Source organism: Grus americana, chromosome 5 (genome assembly GCF_028858705.1).
Source record: "Grus americana isolate bGruAme1 chromosome 5, bGruAme1.mat, whole genome shotgun sequence".
NCBI lineage: Eukaryota > Metazoa > Chordata > Aves > Gruiformes > Gruidae > Grus > Grus americana.
In genome coordinates this window covers 61,654,406-61,677,940 of record NC_072856.1, presented here as the reverse complement: position 1 = coordinate 61,677,940, position 23,535 = coordinate 61,654,406, and the positions used below count along the sequence as shown (strand labels likewise).

Here is a 23,535-nt window from a genome sequence, read left to right as displayed (position 1 = left end):
ATGGGTAATGAAGCTGTCACTCCGGCACCTACTTGTTGGGTGTCCGCGGAGCCGAGGCGCACAGAGGGCGAGCGGAGCCCGCGGGAGGGGAGCGGCGGCGGAGCGCTCCGGGCGGCCCCGCCGGCAGCCCATGCCCTGCGCCCCCCGGCGCGCTGCGGGCGGCTCCCCCGCCGCCCATGCCGCGAGCGGCCGCCGGTCCGTGGCCGGTGGGCTCGGCGGGCTCCTCTGAGGCGGCCGCGCGGAGCAGCAGGCATGCGGGGCGCCGGCCGGCGGAGCCGGGTCCCCCGCGCCGCCGCGCTCGGCCTGGCGCTGCTCCTCGCCTCCTGCGTGCAGGTAGGGGGGCGCGGGGGGCTCCGTGCCCGGCCGCGGGGCGCCGGCGGCGGCGCGTCTCCCTTACCCCTTCTCTCCGCTCCCTTTCCACCTTGCACGTATCTTATCTACGTATTTAATTTTTTTTTAATGTATATGCGTATGCCACCGCGGCGGGGTTAAGCCCGCAGCCGGCGAAAGTTGGAGGGGGGAACCGCGGGGTGCCTCGCCGCAGCCCCGCGCTCCCTGCGCTGCCCCCCGGCCGCGGTAGTAACGAGGCTGTCTCCTCTTTGATTTTTATTTTTAGGTGTCCCGGTCCACAGGCTATTTCGAGCTGCAGCTTAACTCGGTGCGGAATGTAAACGGCGAGTTGTTCAATGGGGAATGCTGCGATGGCATGAAAAGCCCCCAGAACCAGGGCTGTACCCGGGACGAGTGCGACACTTACGTGAAAGTCTGCCTCAAGGAATATCAGGCCAAGATCACTCCGGTCGGACCCTGCAACTACGGATTCGGATCTACCCCCGTTCTCGGTGGAAATATTTTCTATTTGAACAGCAACAAATACTCCCATCAAGGCAGAACCCCCGAGACGGGCAGGATTGTTATTCCCTTTCAGTTTGCGTGGCCGGTAGGTTGATGATCGTGCTGTTGTTATCGTCCCCCCCCCCCCCCCCCCCTTTTCTTTTTTTGTTCCCCCCTCCCGGTTCTGCAGCGCCTGCCAGCTCCCCCGTTAGAACGCCGGGTGCGCTGCCCGGGCGGGGCCGGCCGCCTCCCGGGGCTGCGGGGCACGGCAGGCGGAGGGGGGTGCGGGAGATGAGCGCAGCCCTCGCTCCACGGAGGGGCGCGGGGGCCGCGACTGCCTCGCAAGGGGCTGCCGGCGTCGGGGTGCTGGCGGGCACGGCCCGGGGGTGTCGGCGCCGGGGAACGGCTGGGGAATGGCCGGCGGCTGCGGACTGACCGCGTGACGGCCTTCCGCACAAGCTGCGGGTGCGGCTCGCGGCAGCTTGTGCGCGAAAAAAAATTTTAAAAAATATAATGAAGGCGAAAAACCGCCCCCGAAAAGCGAAGCCCGACGGCAGCACCGCACCCCGGAGCCGCGGAGCCCCCGCCGCTCCGCGCAGTGCGGGGCTGCCCCCGGCAGGGGGCGCCGCCGGGCGGCGCGCGGCGCAGGTGGGGGCGCGCCGCGGGGCGCGTGCCGCGGCTCGCGAAGGGCGCGAGCTGCCGCCCCTCCTGGGGCGCGGGCGGGGCCGCTCGGCGGCGGCGCGCGCGGCGACCGTTGGGCGCGGGGGCTGGAGGGGCGGGAGCCGCCGCCGGTGGGCGTGAGGGCTCGGGCGGGGGCGGCGGCGGGGCCTCCCGCGTCCGAAGCGCGGCCAGGCACCGCACCTGCGCAGGGGTGAGCGCGGCGCTCTCCGCCGCCCGAGGGGCGAAGCGAGGCTGGAGCTGTTCCCCTCCAGGCGGTCCAGTCGGGAGCCCTGCTCTGATCCCATCAGACACCGGAGTCGTGCCTCGGCTGTGGGCGTGTGCGTGCGAGACCCTGGTGCTGCCCTGTCCCTCTCTGCCCTTCTCTCCCCTCAGGATCGCGGGGTGCCTGTGACCCATCCCCCCCCAACCCATTACCTCAGCCCCCGCTCCCCTTGCGCCTCCTGACCGAGGGGGCACGTCCATAGGGGCTGCAGGCCAGCGCCCATCCCCGTCCTTGAAGGACGGGGTACTTCCTTCTGCTTTTCGGGGGCGCTGGGTGCGGAGAGGGGCCTGTGCTGGGGCGGGCTGGGGAGTGGCGGGCGGGAGGAAAGGCCGGGCTTCCTGCCCGGCTGCAGGCAGGTAGGATCCTGCAGGGAGTTTCACAGCTGTTGCTCTCGGTCCTTCCAAGTGGGCCACGGGGTGGAAGCTGGCAAGTTGCGAGGCGCTGAGGAATGGGGATGGTGCAATGCCCTAGCTGAGGAGGGAGATGAGTATCGGAAACCCCGGTACCTGCGGATGGCGTTTGGCACATGGTGACTAACAGATGAAATGGCCCTTACTGACCTCTTGAGATACGTAGCTCGCAGGATCTTTGTTACTTTGAAAACTGCTGAAAGGAATGGTCAGGGGCAAAACTGCTTGTATTTTGTGCTAAAAGAAACCAGTCCACATAAATCTTTTAACTTTCTGATGTTGCCAGGGGCCTTCCAACCTGATGCTCATGTACCTCAAATTAAGAACTGGCTGCTATTTGAAAGTAGGGGTTTTGCTGGAGTTAGCTTAAAAAAAAAAGTAGAATAAATTTCTCTTCAGAGGTACTTACATTCTGTTTGCCAGGTTGGGGTGTTTTGATTGCCTTTGGTCCTGTGGCCTGTTGAATGTAGAAAGGTATTAACAGGTATAGTCAATACCATAAAACCAGGGTATTTAGAAGTCTGTTCTTAAGTTGTAAGATCAAAGGCAAAATTAAGATTCTTTCTCCTCTTTATTGACCATTTAATACAGGCTTGAAATGATAAACTCTTCAGTAGGAGATTTTGGTAACATTAGCACCTCAAATTTTATCTGCATGAGGAAGTAAAGGTAGCTTAATTCACACTTTTATTTTTCTAGTTTCTAGTATTGCTACTTGAAACAAGAGGAGAGTTTGATAATCCTTACAATGCAGGTCCCTAAGTCCAGCCTTCTTTGGTTTTTCTCTGTTGGAATAAGCACATTCCTACCTTGCAGCTGCCGGATATTGTTGTTCTATGCTCATCAAGTCCTAAGAAAGGCTTGTTTGACCTACCTCTTGCAGGTAAATTACTGCAGTGTCTCTAGCATACAATGCCCTGTCTGCTGCTGCTTCTCATATGCTTGCCTCCAGCATTTTAAAGGATTCAAAGTCTTTGGTCTTTCTTTCCACCGATTTTTTTGCAGCTGTTGCAAAGCAGCCTGTAATTTATTTAAACAGTGCCACTGCAGTTTAGTGGGTGGCTGGCTGATTTTCTGGAAGGTTTACTGAGTACTCTCACTGCCCACCCTTGCTTCTAAAAATAAACTGTGGAGTAGCTGTACTTTTAAAAACAGTCCCTGTATTGCAGTCCGTGGATGCACTTACGGAAAGAAGTCCCTCCTGTATGTTGTAGTTACGTTTTTGAACTCTGGATGTTCAGTCTGTTGATGGGGAATGTGGCATCTTTGTCACAACTGTACATGAGCTGTGCAGACTCTGCAAGGAGAAGCTTAATTGTAATGCTGGTTTAATGCAAGGGTTTTTTTGAAGTAGATTGAGTTCCTGGATTAGGTTTCAACTCCCTGGGGTAATTTCAAAATTATTCTCAAATAATGTTCTCTCTCTTTTCAAGTTTGTAAACAAGAAACAAGAATATGGACATAGTCTTTCAATATGAATTTTTTTTTGCTATGCAACAATAATGAAATTAGTGTTCCTTTATTGAATATGCTGGGAAGGGACAAAACTAAGGAGGATCAGAAAATGTATCCTTCACTTATGAAACAAATTTGTCTTGGTGCTGGCTGCGAGTGAAGGACTTACTTCAGTAGTTCTAGATTGGATTTTTAAGACTCAGAGAAATCCAACCCTAATGAAAGCCAGCATTGGTATATGTGGACTTCTTACTGAATCTCATCTGAATAACTCCTTCGCTTAAGGAGACTAACACATTAATGTATAAATTGCTTGAGGGAGGTTTCCTTGATGCCTGTTTGATATTGCAGTGTCCTGAGCTAGCAGTAGCTGTAAGGCAAGTGGTATTTTGAAAGATGGGAAGTTTTTTGCCTTGGTTTTGTTATACTGATTTTTGTTTTTAATTTTACTTGGTAAAATTTTACTCTAGAGAAGAGACACATGATCAAATTTTAAAGATGCAGTAACCGTTCCATGACTACTTCTGTTTGATACAGTGTCAGTTATCCAGTTTATTCCTATTTCCTGTCTTTTTAAAATATCATTTATCTGATCTCTGATTTGTAAGAGGAGCTTGGGATATTGCCAAAAAGTTCTTAAAATTGCTACCTTGGGATACATCATCCACAGAAATCTGGCAGTGGGAGAGGCTGAGGAACAGCTAGAACAATACAGCTGTCTTCTTCACCCACCTACCTCACATTTTTCTTTGCCTCCTGCTGTAAAACTTGAAGCTTAATGCTCGTTTGAGATTGTTAACAAACAAATGATGCAATTAAAATTTATGTGCAACTTTAAAACAAAAAAGATGGAAGAATTCAAGTAGCTTTGAAGAATCAATTCTGATCACTTACACAGTTTAGGTTCATTAGTCTTGAGCATTTTACTTTGCTAGCACAAAGCTGTTTGTTCAGACACTGAAGTTTCAGAAGTACTTTGCACAGCAATAGTTATCAATAACAATTAGGTTACTGGCAGAATTTTAGATTTGGGGTTAATTGAAGGCTGCTTCTGAGGATGATATTTTAAAATTATAGGTGTTCTGCTGGATGGGTTATGTGGAGCCATTTTTCATACTCCTTTGCAAGATGGCATGAAATGGAGTTGTGTGTGTGTGGTTTTTCCCTCCACCCTGTTCCTTCCCTCAGGGAATTCACAGCTTTTCCTGCACCATAAATATTGGTATGGCATCCATTACTTCAGTTAATTAGTCATATAGAGGAACTGTTCTGACTAGTTGTGGATGTTGAAATCATGTATTACAGTATGCATCGTTATCTTCCCTCAGCCCCTCTGTTTTTGAGATTCTAGTGTGACTGCCAGTCAGTGCAGTATACATATCAGTACAGTATACTTGGAACTCTGTAGGTGAACTTCAGAGTTCAGGGCCTTGGAGATAAGTAGCAGAAACCAGTAATTTCACTTCTCTCTCTCCTTGGTGCTTAGCTAGGACTCTGCGTATCTGTCTGAAGAAGAGGCAGTAGAGGTTCAGGCAGCCCTCGTAACTTGCTAGGGTAAAGAGTTCCTTCCCCATTAGAATGTGGGCAACTAATTTATTATTCTTGTAAGCACTGATCTTAAGTCTTTCCTATTTAGAATGTGATTGTAGCACCTCTCTAAACTTCTGAAGTACTGTTAAATTTCAGGTGGATAAAAGTATGTGAAAGCACATAAATTTAATATTTAGGCTCTGTGTGAGTTTCATCCACGTGCAGTCCACATGTGAATCTCATCCAAATGCCTGGAAGGATTCAGTCTTGATCTAAAACATACACAGGAGCATGAACCATCAAATATGTAAAGCTGTTGAGAGGATAACTTGGCTGCGGTGGTAAATGTTGAATTTCTTAGAAAGCAACCCCTCCCCTGCCAAAACCTGAGCAGGAATACTTGACCTTACAGCTTTTATCACTTAATGGGTACAGTGTTCTGTTTGGCACTTTGAGGCGTTGTCTACTTCAGTATAGGATTCTGCATCAAGCTCTCTCAATCCTTCTAATTTGAAAAATGAAAGTGTTTAGGCCCTGGAAGGCATCTAGCTGTGAAACGTGTTATCTGGGAACCTCAGTGTCTGTAGGGAACTAATAGCCTGGCTATAGGAAATGTTCTTGTCTATTTTGTTTGACTGGTAGATCTACAGTTGGTCTACCTTCTGTCTTAACACAGCCATCACTATTCTCTGATCAGGATCTTGAGGCTTTGTAATGAAAACATCCTGGATTAGATTACTCTGTGCTCCCTGATAGAGTAAACATGCATCCTGTCAGCTTGAATGACAACCCATTGTGACAGATATGCTTAAATTAAGCAGGTTAAAGCTAGGCCATTTAGCACTGAAAAAGGTGCTTGTACACAGCTATATCCAAGGGAACACTATGTACACTTTACTCATTAAAAAGATCAACATTTCACAAATGAAGCATCCTCAAGTGATATACAGCAAGCTTTACCTCTAAATTGTTGTTCTTTGCTTCATTGAAACACAGTTTAAAAAGTGCATGCAAACACACAGTCCCAAGCAAGACCTGAGGGCAGGGAATAAGAAGTAAGAGCAAGACCTTAAGTCAAAATGTAAAATTCAGCTGGTATAGTGATGGGTTATAATGTACATGCATCACACCTTGTTAGCAGAGCAAGTCAGCATGGAAAAATAATGTAGTTGATAGCTATATGTTGATGAACTACAGAAATGTTTAATATCTTGTTTGCCAGCAGCCTAACTTTTTTCCCCAGGTGGAAGGCTCTGTTGATAGCATAAAACTTCCTTTTTAATACTTGACCACTTTTTTCCTGTGTGCCCCTCTGAGCTTGCTGCTTGCTTGCTGACTTTGCATGATTGGCTTGTCAGTAGACTCTAGGACTACTGTGGTAACTGGCATGCCAAACTGTTTCTTATTTTGACAAAACACCCGCAGTCCTTGTGCTCATAAAGCCTTCCCCTGCCTGTTGCAATTCATGGACAGACATAGTGTGGATCAGAAAACATCGATTCATGTTTCCTCAGTCTTGGGGAATTGTCCGCTTTCACCTGCTTAGTACTGTATTTCCTTTCAAACTTTTTTGATCAGAAGTGGAAGGTTGGGGGAATGGTTTATTATATAAATTATATTTCTTTAGTTTCAAGTTACCCAAATGCAAAGAGTAGCTTGCAGGTTTTGTTATACTCTCCTAAAAGAAGATAATCAGGTGATGTTTTAGAGACTGACTTTAGCAATGCTGGGTAGTGACAACTCCAGTTGATTTCAATAGCAGCTGCAGGTGTCACCTCTAAAAAAGAATCAATGCCTTAATGGTGAGCACTTCAGAACCACTCTTTGAAAAAGGGATTTATTATTGGCATGCTGTGTGTGCCAGCAACTATTTGCAGCTTGCCCAGAATAGAAAGTCTAAAGACTTAAGTTTCATGTAACTATAGAAAATCTGTCTTCTAATTCTAAGCAGAAATGTTCTTTGCACTCTTAATCTTTCATACGTTGATGTCACTAAATCTAGAATTTCGTATGTCTTTGAAATAAATATGCCTCAGAGGACAGTATTCTGCTAACTTTTTAAGCTTTTATACCTTAAAGTTCTGGGGGGCTTTTGAATGTCAGAGAGATGGTCAGATAGTAAATAACACTTCTATTTATACTTCTTGAAAGCTTCCTTAAATAAACACTTGCTTATTTATTAGAAACACTGAGGCCGAACTCAAAACTTGCAGACCAATAACTTTACCTCCCAGACACTGAGTGGTATGTTTAGACACCTCTTGTCAACTTTCTAATCTTTATTCCAGAAGGTACTCCAGCCAGCCTATCAGTGAAATGCTACACTGTTAGCCACACAGCTGGTGCAGGCATTAAGTCTTTGACTGTAGATGGAATAGGTATTAAAGTAGTCAGGATTACTCTTACATTAGAGGATGTGAGCTGGAGAAGAGGGCGAGGAAGAAACAGAATGTTCAATTCACCACAGCATGATGGAGGCTTTGTAGCACTGTCTTTGGGCTGTTTGAAGATGTTTCAAACACTGTTTTCTCAAAAAAAAAAAAAAAGTGTGCATATGAACTGTCTGCTATGACTACTTGTAGCTTTAATCTTAAACAATCAGGTTTATCTTTAACATGGTTGGGGTAAAACCATAATTGGTTGTGTTTATATCAGACTTGTGATGTTTGACCTAATTGGGCTGTGTTCCCACAGTATTGTAGACTTTCTGAGTGATCCTGTGAAGTTCAAGGAAATCTGTTGACGTTGAGTAGCTTTGTGTTGTAAAAGGTACCTTCTGTGTTTGATGCTACTGCTTGTATTCCTTGTGCGAGCCCAGCTCACTTTGAGTTACTGTTAGAGTTCACTGTCAGCACAAAAGCTGCAGAAAAATAAGTTTCTGTCTAACAATAAATGATGTGAAACTACAGTTTCTGGATGTAAAAAATGCCAAAAAAGGTTTAGTGCATTTTAAGCTGTTTGCCATTAATCAATTGCCACAAAGTTTTTCTTGTATGAGAAGGATTGTATTTGAGACATGTGCAAGGTAAATGATTAATTTTTTTAACTTTTAAAATGACTTGTGTTTGTGTTTTCCTTATGGGCTGGTGGCTGTCTGGCCCCTCTTTTGAGCATCACCATCGAGTGTAGGTAAGATTAATTCCACTGATCCCTTCCGTGTAGTCTGACTCCTTCACTTTTTTCCTGTAGGTGTTGCTTTGTGCCAGTGTTGGCTCTTAAATACATGCTATGAACATGCTTTAGAAACTATTAAGTTCATAAAGCAGCTATGATTGCATTGTATGCTTAGTCATCTGCAGAAGCTTTAAATTACTGTGTGCCTGAAAGTTTCCCTCCCTCCTCTTCTGAAAACAAGGCCAATGTTTTGTCAACTCTGTGTGGGTCCTATTTGTGTTGCTTGCTCTAGTTCAGAGCTTCTCAGCCTACTGAGGAGACTAAAAAGGGAGGGTCACTTTCCTGCTAGCACATCAATTTGCTTTCCCTTGGTGGTATTCAGTTCTAGCTGCTAGTAATCCTCTGATCTGGAAGAAGTTTGGGAGGAGCAATTTGGAAGGGGAGAGGCTACTTCAAGGAGTGAGGAATAAGGGTATGCTGGTATTGCTTCTGTCTCCTTAATGATCAGCCAGATGCTTACCCAAAGGATAGTTGCTACTGTTCTTGACAGTGACTCCACCATTTTCTTCCTCTTCAGCACTCTGATATGCCTTTGATGGGCTTCTTGCTAGAAAGGTGCTCTGGCTTCTGGTTAGTGGATGTCTAAAATTGATCTTTGGCCAGAGATGACCACTGGCAGTACTGTCTGCCATATCCACTTGGCTTTTGAGCTTGCTGTGTGTTCAGCTGTCATGTGAGCAGGAGGTAGACATGTAGCTTGACCGCTTTCCCCTTCCCCCAGGGCTGGGGAATGAACCAGTGTGGATGGCTAAGGCCATCTGTGCTGGATCATGCTGGGCACCTGCTGAACTTCTGCCTCCCATGGGGTGGTGGGACCCTCTTAGAGCTGCTGCCTTCCCCTGCACCCCTGGAGGCCTGTCAGGAGGGAGAGAGCTGTGTGATGGCTCTTGTGTAGATCATCCTGAGTCAGGGAGGAGTGGCCATCCCTGATTTAACCATGGACTTTTGGTGCCTTTGCTTACTGTATAAGGGAAAAAATATAAAAATTAATCTTTAAGACTGCTGTCTTAAGTGGAGACTATCATATATCCATTGATATTATAGATGAGCAATGAAGCTAGACTAGGATTGAATAGATGAGTTTATTTTTCAATTACTCAGATTCCTTTGGCTTTTCTTTCTCTGGTCTGATGGCCAGAGTTTTGCTGGAAGACACTTGGTTTTAGAAATCCGATGTGTGTAACATAGTAGATGCATTTCAGCATCACCAAAGATTTAAATACCATCCAACTCTGAGATAACTCCTTGCTGTTTCCCTGAAATGTCTTTGCTGCTGCTTTTATGTTAAGCATTTTTCTTGCAACTATATTCAGAGAATGCTTTACTGGTATAAAAATCTTGTTAAGAGTTGAGCTATAGCTTATGCTTGTTTATTTAGCTTTATTCCAAGGTCATTTTCTTAGACTTGTAGTTAGCCTTTATTTTGTATAAAAAGGAGGAAGTTTAAAGGTTTACCTTATTAATTGCTGTTTCAGATACTAAATAAAGTGTAAAAAGCATATTTGACATGAAGATGTTCTGATAGCAAGCACTAAGAGGAACTCTCAGCTGAAACATATAGTAACCATGGATTTTATGTGTGGTTGAAAGGACTGTTTGCTCCTCAATAGCAGTTAGAATGCTACGTTAGATGGAAGGGGCAAGGCATTTCAAGGCTAAATGACAATCTTAGTCTTACTTGATTAGAGCTTGCAGAGGTTGCTAAGAAACAGCCTAATAGTCCTTGAGTAACCAATTATATGCCCCTTGGACAGATGCACAGGTGCTCATTCTCTGAAGTTTTTTTTAAATCTGAGATAAGACTGGAGTATTAGTACATAAACTGCAATCTGTTTACATCCTGCTTCGAACTTGAAAGTCCTGATTTTATATATATATCTCTCTAGTTCCCAGCAGGATGTGTGCTGGTGTTTTTTGTTTGGTACGTTACTATTTGATTATAATTACACTTAAATTGTTCTTGCAATGCCTCTTCTACTTCCAGATACTCCACTAAGTCTTTAGTCTCTTCTAGGCTTTCTAGTACTCTGAACGTACCACCTTAAGTAACTTTAAATATCTAATGTTCAAACTGGATAAATTTTGCATTTCTGGACTTTCAATGAATAGGCAATATTAATATTGATGCAGTATCCTACAATTGGTAGAAAATGCTAGTTTCGGGTAGAGCTATATTTCCTTATTCTTTCCAAAGTTCTGTACACGCAAATTGTAGTGCAATACTCTATGAGCTGGCAGTCAACCTAAAAGACAAGATTCTTTCATTATTTTTTTCCCTGGATATGTATAATTCTGTTTATAACATTGTAAAGTTGAAATGTCTACCTTGAAACACAATCTTCACTTTTAATGTTATAGGTCCAGGATTCCAGCTGGAGAACTTAAGTTCCAATTAGGGAGCTTGTTCATACTTAGAATGCTTGACTCACATGTGCTTTAAGCAGTAAGTTGAGAAATATGTAACTAGCTCAATTATTGATCTACTCCAGTCAAGATTCAAGTAGAAGTTTTTTAGGGTATGCAATTTTTGTACCGTTTACTATTCTTTCTGTTGGTTGAGGACAATTTTAATAGCACTGGTCTGGTAACCTGTGCTGCTGCTTAATAGATTTTTAATGACAGTTCCTTTCTCTTATACAATGTACGAAAATTTTTTGTGTGTGTGCTTCTATCTTTTTACGACAACATGATTTTTCTTATATCACAACATGGAATTTTTGCTGTAACTGGCTGCATGTAATCAGCAAAGTCTAGAAGTCAGGCCATGTTTACTTGGACTATTAAGAGCAAGTATAGCCATCTGCTGCCCCTCACTAATGACTGTTTTTTGTACACAACAGTGAGCTGATAGCACCTCCTGTGTTGGTTATAAACTGTTGTTATACCATATGTTTATATATAGGCCAAAAATATTTTAGTGTTGTATTTGACTGATGGAGACTTTTGTAGAACAAAATATTATCTCCCATGATTCAATTGCACAGACCAGTGATATCTTCTATCAGAAAGTAAGGAAGGGAAGGAACTAGAGAAACTGAAATGTTTAGACTTGCATACACATTTAAGATGTTGGTTGTCAAATATTTAGTGCTCCTGCAGTGCTTTTTGATGTTTGCTGTTAAGCTGTGATAACTTCAGGGTTATATGGCTTGTAGTCACTTCCCATCTCCTCTTGCTCTGTAAGAGGTGATGGGTACAGTGGTTGCTCAAACCTACCTGGTGGCAAATCTTTAGAGGTTAATTTCCAGAATTAAAATCCCTTTTTTTCCAAACACTACGTGTCCCAGACTTAAACTGTGAACTGTTAGAATGTAATTGTCACAGGGCTTAGATGGAAGAACAAACTGTTTCATATCAACAGATCTTCTCAAGCTGTTCATATCTACTCCCAGATCATTGCAAAGTAAGGTAAACAAAATAAGCTTTAGCTGGCAGGGAAAGATAGTCTTGACTTGTGGCAGCTTGATATCAGTGATAATTTGTTTGTCCCCAAGCCCTTAGGATGGATTTTCAAGATATGGTAGTCTGTGAAACTTCAGCTTGCCAAGAAATCTGGAGAAGACAGAACAGCAGAAGAGTCAGTGGCAAATGAAGTACTAAAGAAACTGAAAAGTATTCACTAGTACACATTCTTGAGTTGCAGGTCCAAAGCTGGACTCATAAAATTAACCTCCAGGTTTTTTAATGTTAGCTTACTTTACGTTGCTTCAGTTTTACATTGATACTTATCCTTATGAGGAAAGCTGTAACATTGGTATGCACCAGAGAAGTAACTAGGGGTCAACAATGAAATGAAGATTTGCTGAGATAATCTCCCTATCATAGCTTCTGGATCCATGTCAATGGGAGGAGATGGGGGTAAAAAAAAGAGAAAAGCACTCTTAATTCACTTGCTTCCAGTAACTTTACAGGGCAAGTGTCTGCTTTCAAAGGATGCTTCATGGGCTTTGCTACACTTCTTACAAAGCTTTCCTCCCAAAGGCGTGCCAATTTGTGGGTTTTGTCTGATTTGCAATAACATAAAGCTATATCAGATCCCCTGCAGTATACATTAAACTGAAAGATGTGACTTGATATTAAAGTTCTGATGCTGTGTTTTTTTGGTGGGATTGATCAAATCTTGGTTGTCATATATTCACATAGGTACTTTGGAATTGTAGGCTATACGTATACTGTTCTATGCTCTATTTGCTGCTGTAAGCAGTTCATTTTTAATAATAATAAAATACAACGTAGTGGTTGGTGCTGCAAACGTGATAAAGATTTACTGTAGCAACAAAGTACTGTTCAGAAGATTCAGTCCTGCTGCTGGAATATGATATAGGCATTTGTTTCAGGAACATGTTTAGTTGTGAAAAAACTAACTTTATAAATTCTGGTGCTACTATGTATATTTAACTAAATGTGCATGTCTATGTGCAGAATCCATGATTAATCCTTTGTTCAAGTTCCTTGCGTGTGTGGATCTATATAAAAGAACTTATACCATCTCTTACAGTGGTGACTGTTAGTTTTCTGCTCAACTTAGTCCTGTAAGTTTATGGAGAACAGCAAGACATAGATATAGCTTTGGTCGTGTCTGCAGTGTCCTGGTTCAGAGAGCCGAGGAGGTGGTAAGGGAAGAGGAGCAGCTATCTATGAAGTCAAAATAAGGTGTTTTCTTTCTATTTGTTCCTCTGCCAGCCTCTTTAGCACATGCAGAAATTCAAAACTGAGCTGGTGTTTAGTTCGAGGCTGAAATGAAGGACAACTTAAGTGCATTTTCCCCTTTTCCTGGATTAATGACACTTCTGTCACTAGCTGTGAGGAGATCTATAATCTATTTGCTAAGTCTCTTGTGCAAATGTGAAGTTCAAATTGACTGAACTGTTGTGCAACTCATGTAGCAATAACACCTAGACATTTGTGTTCCTTACAGTGAAAAGTCTGTGATGATACCTGTGCTCAGACCCAATGATGTTGGAGAAAAATGATGCATCTTGTTTGGAGCTATATGAATGTTTGATCAGTCAGCTGATGCCATTGCTGTGGGCCAGCAAAGCCTTTGCCTCGCATGTCCTCTTTCAAATGTGACTGCTGCCCAGCTAGCTCTAGAGTTGACTCAGTGGGTAGGACTTGAGAGTGTTGAAGAGGACTTAGAAAAACAGTGCCCTAATATCTGTGCTCCCTTAGGAACAGAAGTTGAATATGGGCTTCTCTTCTTCCTAGGGCAAGACATCTAGGCTCATTAGTTTGAATTGGTTTTGTGGGCATTTCCTTTTTCAAAAGCAAAGGGAAAGACTGTAGTGCTATCAACAGCTAACATTATTTAAAAGGGTTAAGATTAAAACACTATGCTTTCTTCCTGGGAAATTTGCATACATAGAACTTGGGGGCATATCTTTTTTCCCTATATTTGCCTACCTTCTTAGTATGCATATTTCCAATACAAAAGAGTGCATGCAGGTGTTCTGTGTTTAGAACAATAATTAAAGTATGTTATTACATAGTTAGTTTAATTCCCTCTTGACTTTAAGTTGAAATTATAATGATGCATGTCTTGAAGTGCCCAGAGGACACTAATATCCATGCCACATAGAGTGCGGAGGGGAAGGGAAGAGCAGTATTAATTACTAGTTCATCTTTGAATTCTAAATATTAGCATAAAACAAGTCTTGCACTAACCATTAATGGATCTTCATGGTTGTTACATACAGGTCAAAAGAGACAATCTACCTACATTTTCATTAATGCAACAAGAAAGTGTACATATAACGGGCTTAATTTATCTTGGACTTCTTCCAAAACTTTAGGAAAGGAGTAGGACGTGGATACTTGGTTAATATCAAGTTTGTCTGAAACAGTTCAAAGGTGGCGGCAAAGCTGAAAGCTTTGGCTTAAATCTAATAAAATGATGTTAAAATGGTACCCAGCTGTCTGCATGGTATTGTACTTGTCTCTTTCTAAAAGGTTTTTTTTCTCTTCTCTAATTTCATCAATACTTTCTTCTGGTCTTTGCTATTGAATTAACTCAGTGGATTTCTGCAAACGGCTAGTGCCAGCTTCAGCTGTGGTGGAGAGGTCTGTATCTTAATAGTTGTGAAGTTGTGAAAGTATCTAAGATGTGAATAGCTTGTTTATTTCCTTTTATGTAATGATCGGGCAAAATGTCTATTGAAACTTAATCCTGTGACCCTCTGTCTAAAACTGTTTTCTGGTAGTTTTCTGACTTGTTTCTCTGCCAGTATCTGATTTTAGTGGACATCTTCTGGAATTGCTATTCTTTTCTGTTGCGTATAATTTATGAGTTCATCTCAATTCTTAATTTCAGTTAAAAATCAACACCCTGTGTTGTCCCTAAATAGGATGGAAAGGGGAAGGCTATTGAAGTTCTAGCACACTTGCAGGGTTGATGCACATGGGGTTAATTTCATTTTTCTTGCTGCTTCTGCTCTAGAACTGTCAAAAAGAGAAACAAAATCTGGGGAGGCTGCACTAGGCTCTCCAGTCTGAAACAGGTACAATACAAACTGTGGCACTTGTTTGACTAACCTCAGGTAAACTCGTAGGATGTTGTCTCTTCTTTTTGTATGGTTGTAGTATAGCATACAAAATTCTATTGTTTTGGTAGCTGCTATATTTAAAATAGTGTTGTTTTGGTAATTGGCTGGCTTTTCTACTATCTGATTTCTTCTAAGGTATAAAAGGAAAGCTTGCTGATGCTATTTTATACCCCAATTTGCTTTCCAGAAGACCTCATTGAAACAGGCACATTAACACCTGTATCAAAGGATATTTAAAGATTGGTTAACTTTTAATCAGTTGTGTAAAGATTTAGTGCGTATAGATGTGTTAAGTAAATTAACTAGCAGAGGATGAGAAATGCTTCTTCTGAGCACTGGGGTTGGCTGATTCCCTTAACGATTTCGTGTTCTGCACTCATCATTAGCTCTGATCAGCTATTGAAACAAAGCTAAGTGATGAGCAGGATGATTTGTTAAGACTCTCTTTTCACGTTGCTTTTACTTTGTATCCTCATTTACTTTTATGTATCATCCTTCTTTGTAGTGTCAGTTGTTCTTTCACAGTGGTCATGTATGAGTAGAGCATTGCAGTGCTTGGGCATCTGTGGAAGAGCTAGCAGTTGGCAGAAAGTGTCCTTGAGGCCTGTTTTCTACATGTCTAAAGTTTTTTGTGGGATGCTAGACCTCTGTCCAGCAGATCTAAGGATGACCTCCAAGATGCAGGCAAATTCTGCCATGCTTTTTGTTGCAGATTGAAATGTGTGTGGTGGGCTTCCTTTACATAGAAGAAAAGCAGTTTTACTGACAATCTCTATAGGTTCAGTCCAAGGCTCAGACAGCACAGATTCAGAATTTGAGCTCAGATCAGCAGCTCCTGAGGCAGATCCAAAGGGTGAAGTGGATATATCTACTGTTTCCCTTTATCAGGAGAGTACTCTAGGTGTCCGTGCAGAATATCGAGGAACATCTGTCAGAAATCTAGGCAATCTGGCTTGCTCTGGAGAGACTGGATCTTCTTCCTGTAGTTTGTATCTGGGATCTTGAGTAATGACAAGGATTCCTTACAATATAGCAGTGCTGCATTTGAGGTGGTTCATTCAAGTTAGGGAAACTTCTGCAATAGGTCTGTGACTTTTTTTTTCCCCTTCCAGTTTTGAAGTACTAATACTTCTTCTTTCTTGTTAGCTGATGTTTCCAGACTGTCACAGATGCTCTTGCCTTCATGGCTTTTGCAACAGTCACACTAACCTAATCTTCACCCTTCCTATTCTATTCTTCCCGTAATTCCCCCTGGAGAATATAGGTGGTGTTTTGAAAGCTGTTTTATTCCTCCTCGGAGAGACTGGTTCCTGAGTTACTGAGAGGTCTGGCTTTTAACGGGGGAGGTATTTCTTGCTTGTGCTTCAGCTAGTGTAGAAGAACATGTCTGTCTGGAACTGTGGTACTTGGCTCAGCAACATAATAGACAGTACACAATCACTTTCTTAGTGGAGTAAGAGTAACTAATAGCACCAGCCTTCAACTATGCTACATAGATGCCAATAGGGTTTGGTTTTGACTCCTGTAAATAGAATAGCTAAAGCTGCCTAAGTATTTCAGTTACCTTTCTGTGTAAACCTCAGTTTAGTCTTCCCCAAGACAAATGCTGGTTTTCTTATAGTTAAACCAGGATTTTAATCACAAATGTGGTGACAAATACTTGTGTGAAAAATTGCTATAAAATCAGTAAGCTTAGTATTTCACTTGATACTTGTCAATCTTCAGCAAGTTAATAAATTATAAATTCTTACTGTATTTGTGCATTTCTCTTATCTTGCCTTGGATGACAGCATGTTCTGCTTTGTGTCACCTAACTTAATCACTTTTAAAAGACTGTCTGGATTACATTTTCCTCAGGGGAAGTTTTCAGAAGCCTGTAGTCCTCTAAACCTTTATTCCAAATAGTAAGATCTCCCAGTTAATAGCTCTAGCTCAGCTCGTCTTATTTCTGATCAGCATTTGCTGCATCTACTGCAGCAGGCACGTGGCTTGCTATGCATGTAATGCAATACATGCTTTGGTGATTTTTTGCAATTTCATGTGACATTTCAGTATTGCAGAAAGGAGACTCTTGATTAGGTTTTTTCAATTACGACTTTTCTTATGGATTTCAAAGAGGAGTTCTGAGGTATAATTATCAATCTAATTCAGGACTTTTTTGTTTCTCCTGGCTTCCCTTTTTTTTCCTTGATCATGACTTTGATTACCCTGGCATAGGTACTAACAGCTCAGGCAGGCATGCAAGATTCTACAGAGTAAATTCCTATTATTTTTTTAGTAGTTTTCTTGTTTTAATGTCAGCCATCAGAAAAAGTGGAATACTTGCTTCAGAACAGCACTTGTACTGAAACCAGAGCTCAAGGAATATAAGTAAATGTTCATGGAAGGCTAAGGGCAAGAATAGAGAAAATCTGTTTTCACTTTCCCAAGCCTTGTTTTCAACCTGGAAGCTTCCTGAACTAGTTGCAATTGGTCTCTCCTAAGTATTTGTGCCAGTCTGCCCTTGGACCCACAAAGCTTTTAACATTTTGCCAAGGGCAAAACGGTTTTATACAGGTTGCCTAAGCTTTGCGTGGAATACTGTCTTCTCTTACTACTTTTCTTCTGACCATGGCTCCTGTTAACTTAATTTGATGCCTTTTAGTTCTTGTCAAGAACAAGAAAATGGACGATCTATTCCTAACCATGCACAGGGCCTTTTTGTAGCTTTGTAGACTTCTATTACATACTCCAGTTGTCTCTCTTCCAGGCTGAGAAGTTTTGACTCTTTCACTCCTCTCATGGAAATCATTTGGTTCTTTGTTCCTTCTCTCTAGACTTTTGATTTGTAACATCCCCCTATTGGGGGATGCTATTCATATCATCTCTTGGGATAGTGAGGACAGAAGAACCACGCAGCTTCCCTCCACCTTTAGCTACAGAACTACACAGTGGCATAACACTGAATGTCTCTTTCTCTGTTTTTCCCCCTGTTCTCTAGCCTCCCCTTCTAGCCAGGGTGCACTTTCCAACTGGCCTCTGAATATTAAATAGTCAAGACATGGATGAGAGTGGGAAGCAGATCTGTTGCTGTGATGTGATCAAAGAACTTGTGTTAAGCTTGTGAAGGCAACTTGTTCGGGTAGAAACGAGGGCTTTGGTGGATTGAGGATTAGCTGTTTATGGAATTGACAAATCATAAGAAATATTTTCTGAAACCTTGTTTCAGTAAAATTTTGTGCAGAAGAACAAAGTCACAGGTGTAATTAACTCAGGGTTATATAAGGCTCTCTGAAAATTAGCTTACATACAACAAAGCTGGAAGTTTAAATGACAAGATTTGAAATACTGTACCCCTATTATGACAATTGGTACAAAGAATTCTTAGATACCGTGGAAAGAAATCATTGGTAGGATTAGACTGTGTATATGTTAGCCTAAGAACTGGTTTTAAAGACCTAAAATGCCATTATTCTAGTCACTAGAATAAAATTGTAGTTACTGATCATTCAGCTAAGATTAATTTTTTTTCATGAGAATTATGCTTGCTCAGCCAGTTGGCAAAAACCATAATCTGTCACTTGTGATGTATTGATTAGTTCTATAAACCAATACTTTGGTTGGCACTTGTACACAGGAGGTGCCTAGAAGTGGCATAAGCGGAAGACATTTGCAGCAAAACAGAAGTGTTTCAACAAAACTGATAGATGTGGTAGCTTGGAATGGTATTAAGCATTGATTCCTGTTTCTTGCTGGAAAATCTCAGCAAAGGCATGTTATTGCAGGAGCCCTTGCACCTGAGTAGCTAAGTTTTCACTGATACATTTTTTGTTTGTTTAGTTCTGCAAGTATAAGGAACACAAATGCTTTGGAAGCCAATCCCATGGTGTTTGTTCAAATTTAAGTGATGGCAGTTGACAGCTTGGACTTCAGAGCTGGAACTTAAACTCCTTGAGTACGGCAGAGATGCGTATATGCTGGAATCGGGGAGGGGGGATGGAGTTGGGTGGGGATGAATAGCAGATAGCTTAAAAAAAGCAGAGGCAGGAATTACTTCTATTCCACAGAACTAGCATTGCTGCTATGTGTGTAATGGTGAAAGGCACTGCTTTAAAATAGAGATGGGCTCTTCTAGAACCTTTAGTGTCCTGTGAGCTGAGAGTAGGTAGCAGATCAGCTTTTCTGCAGATAAGTCCTGACATGACTACTGCCTGGTCAGATCTCCTGCAGCTCTTCTAAATAAGAAGCTAATGACTTGCTTCTGGCACTGTGAAAACTGTTACTGAGGTGCATACTTCCTATTTATGCCGGGAGGATGCTGCTGCTCTGTCTGCAGCAGCTGTCTGACAGTGTGCTATCAAAGGTCAGGGCCAGTGCCGAGGTACTGGGAACAAATACTCTGTCTCTAAGACTTGTCATTTGTCACAAGGCTGAATTGACTGAGATTTGCTTTGAGTTTCTGTCTAGGGTGCTAAGTTAAAGAAGCTTGTGGAGTCTTTCTTCTGATGGGTTAGCTTCTCATATGTAGATGGATTTCCAGAGAGCTTTCTTTTTGCTCTGTATGCGGTCTGAGGTGACTGCATTAATGTTCTCCCTTGAGGAGGTCTAGTCAGAGACAGGGCATTTTGGCCTCTTGTGAGCCACCTGAAAATTGTTTCTACAGGCATTAGCTAAAGCTAATATGTGACTTAGCTGCTGAGTTCTAAAATAATCCTAGAATGTTTGCTGTTCCATGATATATCAAGACCCCCTCATATTGAGAAACTCCTGTTGCATTCAACCATTGCAGCAGGAATCGGAGTATCTTCAAACCTACTGTTGAAGATTTTTCTACAGATACATCATCTGGTAAGGTATGTCATGATCTAGCAGTTTGATCATCTTGGCGAGAAGCACACTGTGCTTCTGTTTCACAAAGCACTCACTGGGCACTGCCAAATAGATGTTGTAATACCCAAGTTCCTCCTTGAAGTTGTTTTATCTTTTAGATGCATGCAGCTGTTTGTTGGTAGGATTCCACCTAGTTGCTGGGTAATTTTCTTTAACTGGAGGTGAGTCTCTACCTGGGTGTTAAATTTTATGTATTAACTCCAAGACTGACTCTTATTCACCTGTTGTTTTTATTTGTGCTCTTTTTGCAATGAAATGAGTCTTAATAGTCTAGACATCTAGATTCCCTCTGCGAACCCCCACATGCGTACATACATACGCACCCCTCCAGTTTTGACTTTGCTTAGTTTGGGGGAGGAGTGGAATGAAGTGTTCAAACGTACGTAGGCGGAGATAGCAGCCTCTTGGCTGTTAACCATGGCAAAAAAATATGCCCGTGTCCCTCCCTGGTTTTGCAGACTTCCTAGAGATTGTCAGGTGGGGCTCTTCATAAAGAGTTCCTCTCACACAACAGTAGGGCTCCAAAGTTTGTAAACATCATCCTGCTTTTGTGACTGGGCCAAGAGTAGTAGAACTGCAATAATTGCTCTCAGATAGAAGGCTTCAACTTGTTCAACTGCTTTCTGCTGCCGATGTTTGCAGTACTCCAATCTGGCCTTCCACAGCACTCCTAACAAAATAGGATTGTTTGGCCCTGGTTTCCAAAGGGAAGACTTTTGTTTAGGACTTGCTATGCCAGTAATGCTCACTTCTCTAAAGAAAAATGAGGGTTTAGAGGACGGGTGGCTTTATGATTTTGTGTGGTGGAATGGCCTCTGTGTAAGCAGACAGGTTCTTGCATGTGAGTGTGATTGAAATATCCTTCAAGTTTTGAAAAACAAACCAGTCCCTTTCTCCCCCCCCCTCCTCTGAAATGGGGAAGGATTTTTTCCTTCAGTAAAGGTCTCCATTATGTCTTTATAATGTCTGCTTCTAAAAGATGAACCTGCAGGCTTGTTCCATTGTTCTGCCCTTAAACTTGTGTTGAAGAGGAGTCCTGGACCTTCTTAGAATCTTGCTTCATTTCTTCCTTACTCCCTTTGCGCTTCTGGCTTATTCATGAGGAAGTTGTAAGAACTTGCCTAGCTGCAGAGCTCCTGGGGAAGGAAATGGAATATGCTTGCCTTCAAGTCAGCTTTTTCCATGGCAAACAGGCTGTTTGGGGGAGGGGGAGAGGTGCTGGGGAAAGAAAAAAGGAGGGGGAAGCCCCCAGACCTGTGCTTGCCTCACTTGTGTAGAAGTTTCTTAGGAAAGCAAATCTGAGAGTTGACCATACTGATTGAGACTTAATGGACTTCGCTGCAAGAAATAAGTGATGACTTATTCCAGAGGTTACAAAAATAGATTAGTAATAAGACTAGTGATATGCCACTGTTTAACTTGGTTTTGTGGTTTAATTGTTCAAATAAAATGCTGCCTGTCCTTGATTGAGGTTTGAAAGGAAATAGTACTTACCGGTGATGAGACTCTGCGTTAACTGTGTGACTGAGGAATAAGAAGATAACGTGGATTCAGGAGCCACACTTTTTTCTACTTTATAGCTTATTCCTGATTTCTTCCGAGGTTTTCCCTGTAGAAATTCCAGTCAGTACTTTTATTCAAATGAAAATGATTTTTGTCTATTAGAATAGAAGTTTGTAATACACAATAGCTTCCTATTGATGCAGAAAATGTCAAGTATTGATTTCAGCTCAACTTTAGTTTTTTGCATTTTTCAGACTTTGAGTTGGAAAATTTAAGTTCTATACCTGATTGAAAGTGCTGTTAGCAGATTGATCATCTTTATTGGAGTGAAAAGTTTGCAAGAAAACCCAACCCCTTTGAATGTTGATTTGCACATATCAAGGTAGTAGTAATAGTTCATGAAAAGATAATGCTGAACTAATATTACAGGTTCTGTTTCCCCCCTCCCCAGAAAGGAGGTCGCTGGGATAGTTTGGGGAGCGTTTTGTTTAGTGTAAACAGTGGGATAATGCTTTGAAGTTGCTTTTGTCAACACCAATCCTGAGAAAAACACAACTGAAGCAGCATCACCAGGTTAAACAGGCTTAATTGTATCTTTTCAAACTGCTTGACATATCTATTTAGTTAACTCCTATGAAATGGTTCTTTCAGAAAGCTGTGCTTTTCTGCAGAAGTGTGCTGATGCTCCTTTAAGTTGTAGCCTTTAATCATCTGGTTTTTGATTTGATGAGCACAAATGCTGTCTTGTGTTTAATTCTTTCTGGAAGATAAACCTAGACACCAAAGTCAGAAGAAACAAGTGTATTTTCACTGCTGCATGTTTACTCCCATCCCTTCCTCCTCCAATCTGTGCCATGGTCACTTTTAAAATATTTTTCTAAATATTTTGCTAGTAGTAGTTGAAATGAACAGATCCTACTTTACACAGCTTTTCCTCTTATACATAAGAACAGAATGGAATGTGCATGTCTTGCTGTTGTGAGGTGTTAGTTGTATCAGCCTACAAGAGTTCTGTGCAAGTTAGAAAAGAAGCAGGTGTGATGTTATGCATAAGACTCACAAATTTGGGGCATTCTTAGGACACTTGTTAGAAAACTATAGTTTTCTGTTAAATTTATGTGGGATCTTGAATGCTCTTAGGTCTGTATCAACAGTGTCTGTGGAGAACGTCTTACCTTAAGTAGCCTTCAAGCTAGCCTGTTCTGAAAAGATACATCAAAGAGCAATATGCTGATGTGAGGGGTTTAAAGATTTACAGTATGGGTAGAACTTAGATTCTGGATAAGAGCTAAATTAAAGCAAGTTCTGTAATTATTTTCTGGAAGCACAATTTAAGAAAGACCAGATACTCTGGTCTAAGTATCTGTGTTACAGAAGAGTTACTTGCAGCTGGTGCTAGCAGATGATGTGCTGGGTAGTCTATGCTACTCTTTCGGTCAAAGAGTGCAGGCAGGGCTAATGCAAGCCAATAGCATAGCTTTTATAAAAGGAGTATGTCCATCATGTAAGCTAAAAGTATTCTTCAGAATTTATATCCATTAGTGTTATTCAGCCTATAGCTCTTAATCAGGTCATTGGGCAGGGTTAAAGTATGGGTGAGTCTATGGATGTTAAAATTTCCACTAATAAATATTTTTTTATGATCAAACAAATGTTTCTGATAGTTGACTATTAACTGGAAAGCTCTCAGTGCAGCATACCATAAACATTCAGTAACACAGATGCTTCTTTGTAAGTTTTCAGCTGGTATTTTAAAGTGAAGTGTAAAATTCAAAAGAGTTTAAGCAGATCTAGTGCAAGACTTGATACATGTGGTGAGAGGAAGAGGGACGTTTTGAACCAGTAGATTAAGGATCCGTTTCCTGTTTTGAGGTGTAGTAATTGTAACACGACGATCCATTGCGCTACTGTGGAGAGGAATTCCTCTTTAAAGTTATTGACTACCTGTAGGTGAGGAAGAGATGACAAGTTGGGTTGGTAACCTTGCTGTCATCTCTAGAGATAGAGTAGCCACAAAAATCAGTTTCTCTTCTGGTTACATTCTTACTATGTCTGTTAGGGGTTTTTGAAGGGTGACTGTGTAACTGTCAGGAGAAAGCAGGAAGTTGCACAACTGAGAACTGTCCCAGCTGAAACTGATTTTTTCCAGTAAATGTGCACTTGTCTGTCAATAACATTTACTGCTATTTCAATAACATCTCTAATCTCCCCCAAGTGTGACTACACATGAGCAAGCATACTGAGTGTAACATTTTAGGAACACCTGTAAACAGCC

General features: G+C 42.1%; 1 protein-coding gene across 1 annotated transcript in view; it reads left to right on the top strand.

Annotated features, from left to right (window-relative positions):
* The window catches only part of JAG2 (jagged canonical Notch ligand 2), a 72,083-nt gene continuing 48,548 nt past the window's right edge, over positions 1-23,535 (top strand). Inside the window, exons 1-2 of the mRNA XM_054828066.1 lie at positions 1-333; positions 617-940. Coding sequence (XP_054684041.1) covers positions 1-333; positions 617-940 — 657 coding nt within the window. The remainder of the gene's footprint in view (positions 334-616; positions 941-23,535) is intronic.